The sequence below is a fragment of the Triticum urartu genome, chromosome 2A (genome assembly GCF_056163025.1).
Source record: "Triticum urartu cultivar PI428250 chromosome 2A, HENAU_Tu73, whole genome shotgun sequence".
NCBI classification, from domain to species: domain Eukaryota; kingdom Viridiplantae; phylum Streptophyta; class Magnoliopsida; order Poales; family Poaceae; genus Triticum; species Triticum urartu.
In genome coordinates, this window is record NC_141874.1 from 564,364,022 (window position 1) to 564,373,965 (window position 9,944).

The 9,944-nt window shown below is 39.7% G+C and overlaps 1 protein-coding gene across 1 annotated transcript; it reads left to right on the forward strand.

The window, feature by feature from the left end:
• The first annotated feature begins 736 nt into the window (after nucleotides 1-736).
• LOC147985927 (uncharacterized) lies at nucleotides 737-1,603 on the forward strand. The gene is made up of 2 exons (XM_087541800.1): nucleotides 737-1,343; nucleotides 1,545-1,603. Exons 1-2 carry the CDS (start codon nucleotides 737-739, stop codon nucleotides 1,601-1,603), a joined length of 666 nt encoding a protein of 221 aa, XP_087397926.1.
• Nucleotides 1,604-9,944: the final 8,341 nt, after the last annotated feature.

The window sequence follows — 9,944 nt, forward strand, 5'->3', positions numbered from 1 at the left end:
ACATCACCGGCTATCGCTGCTGCTCTATCCTCTTCACCACTTGAAGAATTTATGCTACAACACCGAAGACTTGGGCATATATCTTTTGTTATTCTGGGTCAGCTTTATCCTAATCTCTTTAATAAAGTTAGAAAGGAGGACTTGGTATGTGATGCTTGCCTATATGGAAAGCAAATCCGGAGCACTTATATTCTATCTGATCATAGAAGTGATGTCCCACTTCAGACAATACACTCTGATGTGTGGGGTCCTAGTGGAGTAGTGTCTATCAATGGATATCGTTATTTCGTTACCTTTATTGACTGTTGTACTAGGACCACTTGGGTGTATGTGTTGAGGAACAAAAATGATGTATTTTAGTGCTTTAGAGATTTTCATAATATGATTATGACTCAGTATGATGCATGTGTTAAGGTATTTAGGACTGATAATGGCACGGAGTATATAAATAGGGAGTTTGATGGTTATTTGTCGAGCTTTGGAATAATGCATCAGACTACCTGTCCGGTTACCTCTGAGTAGAATGACTTAGCTGAGAGAAAGAATAGGCATTTGTTAGAGGTAACCCGCTGTATGATGATGGCTATGAATGTTCCTATGTTCTTATGGAATGAGGCAGTAATGACAGCAGCATACCTAATTAATAGAATGCCATAGAGTCCTTGGGTAAAATACGCCAATAGAGTGTTTAACATGCAAGACTTCTTATGTTGTTCCGCCAAAGGTGTTCGAGTGTATGTGTTTTGTGAAAGATTACAGGCCATCTGTTGGAAAGTTAGATCCAAGGGCTTTGAAGTGTGTGTTTGTGGGGTATTCTGGGAAACAAAAAGGCTATAAGTGTTGGTGCCCATCAGAAAACCGAATGTTCGTGAGCATGGATGTAATCTTCAGGGAACACATACCATTTTATGGAGAACCTATAGATTTAACTGATGTATTTCCTGATCTGTTTCCTAGTGATGTTTCAGACCCGGGCAACAAGGCAGGGGGAGAAAAAGGAGAAGAGAGCAACTCTACGCCATCAAAGCAAGTGGTGGTTGGAGCAATACCACTTGAGGATGGGAATGATGATAGAGATGTTGATCTTAGAGGAGGACAAGAGCAGATGCAAGGGGAGCAACAAGATACATCAGCTGAGGCTATACGGTGGTCAAGGCCGAATGAAGAACAAAATATACAGGTATATACACGAAGACGTAAACCTGAGGAAGAACAAGTGCAAGGGGAGGAAATCAGTTTAGGGGAGGATGATTCAGAAGCAAAAATTCAATCCGGCATGCATGATTCAAGTTCACAACCATCAACTTCACCTCATACTCCATTACCATTCTCCACAAGCGATGGTACACCTCCTCTCACTTATGATGACTTAGATGTTCATATTGCTCATAGAAAGCAACCTCGCACTACTACTGGAAAATTGCCCTCTAAATTTGCCCCATATGATATCTCCAATTATGTTTCATACTCTTCTGTCGGGCCCCTATATAAGTCATTTTATAGCTTCCTTGCATTCCGTTGTACCTATACCACGTGACTGGTAGGAAGCGAAGCAATATCCAGAATGGAGGGCAGCAATGTTGGAAGAAATGGCAGCTCTTGATAAGAACCAAACATGGGTACTTACTTATCTACCTGTAGATAAGATAGTTGTGGGTTGTAAGTGGGTATTTACAATTAAGCAAGCTCCAAACGGTAAGGTGGAAAGATATAAGGCTAGACTAGTGGCAAAAGGGTATAGTCAAACTTATGGGGTGGATTATGGTGAAACGTTTGCTCTGGTAGCAAAATTGAGTACTGTCAGGACTTTAATGTCGATAGCTGCAAATCATAAGTGGAAATTGTTTCAGATGGATGCTAAAAATGCTTTTCTTCACGGAGATCTGCAAGAGGAGGTTTATATGGAAATTCCTCCTGGGTTTAGTAGCCAGGAAACAGAGGGTAAAGTGTGTCGGTTAAGAAAATCCCTCTACGGACTGAAACAGTCTCCTAGGGCATGGTTTGGAAGGTTCCAGAAGGAAATATGTTCCATGGGGTATCGGCAAAGCAATGTAGATCATACCCTGTTCTTTAAATGTCAGCATGATCAAATCACTATTCTTCTTGTTCATGTAGATGACATTGTGATTACAGGCAACAATGAGGTGGAGATATCTCACTTGAATAAGATGCTAGCAAAGTCATTTGAAGTCAAGGACATGGGATATCTTCACTACTTCTTGGGCATTGAAGTTGCATATGGCCCAAAAGGTATTTATCTCTCACAAAGAAAATATGTGCTTGATTTACTTGAGGAGACGGGTATGCTAGGATGTAAACCTGCAGTTACTCCAATAAAACAGAATTATCGAATCATGGCAGATGGTGGTGATCCCGTTGATAGGCACCAATACCAGAGGCTAGTTGGGCGATTAATCTATCTATCACATACAAGACCTGATATTGCGTATGCTGTTAGTGTCGTAAGTAGATATATGCATGACCCAAGGACTAGCCACTTAGATGTTGTGAATAGAATTCTGAGATACTTAAAGAGTTATCCTGGGAAAGGAATCTTGTTCTCTAATCATGGACATCTGAGGGTAGAGGGTTACACCGATGCGGACTTGGCTGGATGCTTAGATGATAGACGTTCAACTTCGGGCTACTGCATGTTTGTGGGAGGAAATATGGTTAGTTGGAGAAGCAAGAAGCAGAGTGTCGTGGCTCGCTCGACAGCAGAAGTTGAATTTAGGTCCATGGCTTCGGGTTTGTGTGAACTAATGTGGTCGAAAACATTACTAACTGAGTTGCAGCTATGGACTGGTGCATCTATTCAGGTTTATTGTGATAATCAAGCCACAGTTAACATAGTGAATAACCCAGTTTATCATGATAGAACTAAACATATTGAGATAGATAGGCACTTCATCCGAGAGAAATTAGATGAAGGGCTATTCCAAATTAGTTATGTTAAGTCTGTAGATCAGCTTGTAGATGTATTAACAAAAGGAATAGGTGTTGTATCATTTATGAGGATTTGTAACAATATGGGGCTTATTGACATCTTTGCCCCATCTTGAGGGGGAGTGTTGGTGGTCCTTGTGTTGCAAAAGTAGGATAGCTAGAGGTCTTATGTGTAAAGTTGCAACTCTATAAATATCCTATACAGGAGAGTGAATCTAGAGTTTTGCTATTCCCGACCAAAACTTCCAGAGTACTCTTCCCCTCTTCTCCCCTCGTGTCCTCCAAACTCTAATCTTGGAGAGGATCCAGTGAGTGTGAATCAACATATTATAAAATGGAGGGAGTATGTCACTGATAACCCACAAGTATAGGGGATCAATTGTAGCCTCTTTCGATAAGTAAGAGTGTCGAACCCAACGAGGAGCTAAAGGTAGAACAAATATTCCCTCAAGTTCTATCGACCACCGATACAACTCTACGCACACTTGACGTTCGCTTTACCAGAAACAAGTATGAAACTAGAAGTACTTTGTAGGTGTTTTTGGATAGGTTTGCAAGAAAGTAAAGAGCGAGTAAATAAAAGCTAGGGACTGTTTAGATGAAGACACAACTAATTTAGTTTTAGTAGAGATCTTTTGTCAACAAGAAAGTTATTTGTCCCAAGGCAATCAATAACTAGACCGGTAATCATTATTGCAATTTTATTTGAGGTAGAGGCATAAGCTAACATACTTTCTCTACTTGGATCATATGCACTTATGATTGGAACTCTAGCAAGCATCCGCAACTACTAAAGATTCATTAAGGTAAAACCCAACCATAGCATTAAAGTATCAAGTCCTCTTTATCCCATACGCAAACAACCTACTTACTCGGGTCTGTGCTTCTGTCACTCACGCCACCCACCATAAGCAAATCATGAACATATTGCAAACCCTACAGCGGGGATCCCTCACGCTTGCGTGACACAGAGAGCACCATAGGACAGCACCAATAATAAAACATGCAACTCAAACCAATCTTGATCATAAAATAGCCCGTAGGACAAAACAGATCTACTCAAACATCATAGGATAGCCATACATCATTGGGAAACAATATATAGCGTTGAGCACCATGTTTAAGTAGAGATTACATCGGGTAAGAGAGAGGTTACACCGCTACATAGAGGGGGGAAGAGTTGGTGATGATGGCAGTGAAGTTGTTGGTGAAGATGACGGTGATGATGATGGCCCCGGCAGCGCTCCGGCGCCACCGGAAGCAAGGGGGAGAGGGCCCCCCTTCTTCTTCTTGTTCCTTGACCTCCTCCCTAGATGGGAGAAGGGTTTCCCCTCTGGTCCTTGGCTCCCATGGCGTGGGAGGGGCGAGAGCCCCTCCGAGATTGGATCTATCTCTCTGTCTCTCTCTGGTTCTGCGTTCTGTTCTGGCTCTGTTTCACCGTTTCGTGTATATATGGAGATCCGTAACTCCGATTGCCCTCAAACCTTCGCCGTGATTTTTTTTCCGAAAATTAGCTTTCTTGCGGCAAAAGAAGAGCGTCAACCGCCTTACAGGTGGGTCACGAGGGTCAGGGGCGCGCCCTAGGGGGGGGGCGCCCCCCTACCTCGTGCCCACCTCGGACACTGGTTCGCGTTGATTTTTCCTTCAGATTTTCCAAATATTCTGAAAAGTACTTCCGTCCGTTTTTATCCCGTTTGGACTCCGTTTGATATGGATATTCTGCGAAACCAAAAACATGCAACAGACAGGAACTGGCACTGGGCACTGGATCAATATGGTAGTCCCAAAAATAGTATAAAAAGTTGCCAAAAAGTATATGAAAGTTGAATAATATTGGCATGGAACAATCAAAAATTATAGATACGACGGAGACGTATCAATATCCCCAAGTTTAATTCCTGCTCGTCCTCGAGTAGGTAAATGATAAAAAGATAATTTTTGATGTGGAATGCTACCTAGCATAATCTTGATCATATGTCTAATCATGGCATGAATATTAAGACACGAGTGATTCAAAGCAATAATCTATCCTTTGACATAAAAATAATAACACTTCAAGCATACCAACCAAGCAATTATGTCTTATTGAAATAACATAGCCAAAGAAAGATCATCCCTACAAAATCATATAGTCTGGCTATGCTCCATCTTCACCACACAAAGCATTCACATCATGCACAACCCCGATGACAAGCCAAGCAATTGTTTCATACTTTTGACGTTTCTCAAACCTTTTCAACTTTCACGCAATACATGAGCGTGAGCCATGGATATAACACTATAGGTGGAATAGAATATGATGATGGGGGTTATGTGGAGAAGACAAAAAGGAGAAAGTCTCACATCAACTAGGCGTATCAACGGGCTATGGAGATGCCCATTAATAGATATCAATGTGAGGAGTAGGGATTGCCATGCAACGGATGCACTAGAGCTATAAGTATATGAAAGCTCAAACTGAAACTAAGTGGGTGTGCATCCAACTTGCTTGCTCATGAAGACCTAGAGCATTTGAGGAAGCCCATCGTTGGAATATACAAGCCAAGTTCTATAATAAAAATTCCCACTAGTATATGAAAGTGATAACTCAAGAGACTCTCTATATGAAGAACATGGTGCTACTTTGAAGCACAAGTGTGGTAAAAGGATAGTAACATTGCCCCTTCTCTCTTTTTCTCTCGTTTTTTCTTTTTTTTCTTTTTTGGGCCTTCTCTTTTTTTGCCTTTCTCTTTTTTTTCGTCCGGAGTCTCATTCCGACTTGTGGGGGAATCATAGTCTCCATCATCCTTTCCTCACTGGGGCAATGCTTTAATAATGATGATCATCACACTTTTATTTACTTACAACTTAATATTACAACTCGATATCTAGAACAAAGATATGACTCTATATGAATGCCCCCGGCGGTGTACGGGATGTGCAATGATCTAGCGTAGCAATGACATCAAAAAACGGACAAGCCATGAAAACATCATGCTAGCTATCTTACGTTCATGCAAAGCAATATGACGATAAATGCTCAAGTCATGTATATGATGATGATGGAAGTTGCATGGCAATATATCTCGGAATGGCTATGGAAATGCCATGATAGGTAGGTATGGTGGCTGTTTTGAGGAAGATATAAGGAGGTTTATGTGTGACAGAGCATATCATATCACGGGGTTTGGATGCACCGGCGAAGTTTGCACCAACTCTCGAGGTGAGAAAGGGCAATGCACGGTACCGAAGAGGCTAGCAATGATGAGAGTGCGTATAATCCATGGACTCAACATTAGTCATAAAGAACTCACATACTTATTGCAAAAATCTATTAGTTATCGAAACAAAGTACTACGCGCATGCTCCTAGGGGGATAGATTGGTAGGAAAAGACCATCGCTCTTCCCCGACCGCCACTCATAAGGAAGACAATCAATAAACACCTCATGCTCTGACTTCGTTACATAACGGTTCACCATATGTGCATGCTACGGGACTTGCAAACCTCAACACAAGTATTTCTCAATTTCACAATTACTCAACTAGCACGACTCTAGTATCACCACCTTTATATCGCAAAACTATTGCAAGGAATCAAACATATCATATTCAGTGATCTACAAGTTTTATGTAGGATTTTATGACTAACCATGTGAATGACCATTTCTGTCATCTCTCTAAATAGATATAAGTGAAGCAAGAGAGTTTAGTTCTTTCTACAAAAGATATTCCCAAGCTCTAACAAATATAAGTGAAGCAAAAGAGCATTCTACAAATGGCGGTTGTCTATGTAAAGAGAAACAGGCAATCCAAGCTTCAAATGATATAAGTGAAGCACATGAAGCATTCTATAAAGCCATACTCAAAAGATATAAGTGAAGTGCAAAGAGCATTCTATAAATCAACCAAGGACCATCTCATACCAGCATGGTGCATAAAAGAAAAGTGAAAACTAAAGCAAAAGACGCTCCAAGATTGCACATATCGTATGAACGAAACGAATCCGAAAACATACCGATATTTGTTGAAGAAAGAGGGGATGCCTTCCCAGCATCCCCAAGCTTAGACGCTTGAGTCTCCTTGAATATTTACTTGGGGTGCCTCGGGCATCCCCAAGCTTGAGCTCTTGCCTCTCTTCCTTCTTCTCACATCGAAACCTTCTCAATCATCGAACACTTCATCCACACAAAACTTCAACAGAAAACTCGGTAAGATCCGTTAGTATAATAAAGCAAATCACTACTCTAAATACTGGTGCAAACCAATTCATATTTTGTTTTTGCATTGTGTCTACTGTAATATAACTTTTTCATGGCTTAATCCACTGATATAATTTGATAGTTTCATCAAAACAAGCAAACTATGCATCAAAAACAAAATCTGTCTAAAACAGAACAGTCTGTAGCAATCTGAACATTCACCGTACTTCTGATACTTGAAACATTCTGCCAAAATTAGGAAAACTAAACAATTTGTACAACAATACAGTGAAAAAAGAATCAGAACCATTTGACGTTCCAGTAAAAAATTAAAAATCACGCACTACAGCCAAAGTTTCTGTCCTGCACCATACAAACCAACAAGCATTGTAAACATCCTAAAGGCAAACCTTGGCACATTATTTTTATAATACAATGAAATTGTACAAGGGGATAATTATTTTTATTGAAAAGTTTCTGTAATCAAGATTCACAAAGTTTCCGTGAGCATGAACAAAGTTCAAGGCTAGCTCCCACTTCAACAATGCTTGTCTTTCTCACTTTCGCTTTCCTTTTTGAAAAAGTTTTGGGTTCCCCTCTTTATTTTTTTTGTTTTTAAACTATATGAAAGCACTCAACAGAAATAAATGACTCTCTAAAACTTCCGGGTTGTCTCCCTGGCAGCGTTTTCTTTAAAGCCATTAAGCTAGGCATATTGTGCTCAAGTAATGGATCCACCCGGATCCCAAGGTATATCAAAGCCAATTTTAATTAACAATGATTTGTAATTTAGTAATGAGCACAAGGCAACATATATCATGCAACAACGAAGTCTAACTCTCTTCCTATGCATCGACATGTCATAAAAGAACAGTTCATGCACACAAAGTAAAGGCCAATACATAGTATAAGTAGTTCCTTGCAATTCTATCGTATTGGAAAAATAAAGAGGCGAAGATGTAGTCCCTCTCTCATAATAATTGCAAGTAGGAGCAGAACGCACATGCATATTATATCTATCAAAATCATCATGTGCAACGGTAAAAGGCAATCCATCAATATAATCCTTAATAAGTGCAAACTTCTCCGATATAGTATAATTGGGAGAATTCAAAAAGATAATAGGACTATCATACGTGGGTGCAATAGCAACAATTTCATGTTTAACATAAGGAACTATAGCAAGTTCATCTCCATAAGCATAATTCATATTGGCATCTTGGCCACAAGCATAGCAAGCATCATCAAAAAGGGATATTTCAAAAGAATCAATGGGATCATAGCAATCATCCTTCGGTAAGCACGAAGGGGAATTAAATAATGTATGAGTTGAAGAGTTACTCTCATTAGAAGGTGGGCACGGGTGATCATCCGCTCTTCCTCCTTTTGTTCTTCGCTCTCCTCCTCATCTTTTTCATCCAATGAGCTCACAGTTTCATCAACTTCTTCTTCCATAGATTTCTGCAAAATATTAGTCTCTTCTTGGACAGCCGAGACTTTCTCAATAAGTGCATTAATATAGGCATTATATTCATAATTATCATAACAATATTTAAGGATAGCTAAATTTTCAGATCTATAACAAGCATCATCAAAATCCTCAAACTCTTTAAACATGGATTCAATTTCATAAGCACCCATAAAAGCAACAAATTCTTCTATTTGTTTCACATCATAGTAATCGTATATACCATTAGCATAAGAAGCTAAGGTTTCATTATCATTAAATTTGCATGAAAAGGGAAGGTGTGGAGCATTCATCCTAGAGCAACAAGTATAATCATATTCCGAGCATAGTTGTCTAGCATACCACTTCAAGATATAAATTTGATCCCATAATAGTTTCCCTTTTTGAGTTAAGCAATAATCCCTAAAGTATTCACGTTGATCCAACGTTACTCTCATTACCAAATTGAATGAGGTTTTCTCAGGATTATCAAAGTGGTACATAATATTTTTCACATATTGAGCATCAAGGGTTTTAGGAGGTTCCTCATCTCCATGAGTAGCAAGTACACCTAATTTTTTCGTATTTCGTGTTCCATATCCATAACTAAAGATAAAGAACAACTAAGAACAGAAAATAAAAATTACTTAGTGATAAAGCAAACAAGCACACACGAGAATATTCACCCCACGCTATTGCTCCCCAGCAACGGCGCCAGAAAAAGGTCTTGATAACCCACAAGTATAGGGGATCAATTGTAGCCTCTTTCGATAAGTAAGAGTGTCGAACCCAACGAGGAGCTAAAGGTAGAACAAATATTCCCTCAAGTTCTATCGACCACCGATACAACTCTACGCACACTTGACGTTCGCTTTACCGAAAACAAGTATGAAACTAGAAGTACTTTGTAGGTGTTTTTGGATAGGTTTGCAAGAAAGTAAAGAGCGAGTAAATAAAAGCTAGGGGATGTTTAGATGAAGACACAACTAAATTAGTTTTAGTATAGAGCTTTTGGCAACAAGAAATTTATTTGTCCCTAGGCAATCGATAACTAGACCGGTAATCATTATTGCAATTTTATTTGAGGGAGAGGCATAATCTAACATACTTTCTCTACTTGCATCATATGCACTTATGACTGGAACTCTAGCAAGCATCCACAACTACTAAAGATTCATTAAGGTAAAACCCAACCATAGCATTAAAGTATCAAGTCCTCTTTATCCCATACGCAAACAACCTACTTACTCGGGTCTATGCTTCTGTCACTCACGCCACCCACCATAAGCAAATCATGAACATATTGCAAACCCTACAACAGGGATCCCTCACGCTTGCGTGACACGGAGAGCACCATAGGACAGCACCAAT

What these genes read in the sequence shown, in the direction of transcription:
- LOC147985927 (XM_087541800.1), top strand. Translation starts at nt 737, where the DNA reads ATGTGTTTTGTGAAAGATTACAGGCCATCTGTTGGAAAGTTAGATCCA. An exon ending in ACCATTCTCCACAAGCGATG is followed by an intron (nt 1,344 to 1,544) that starts GTACACCTCCTC and finishes CGTGACTGGTAG; the next exon opens with GAAGCGAAGCAATATCCAGA.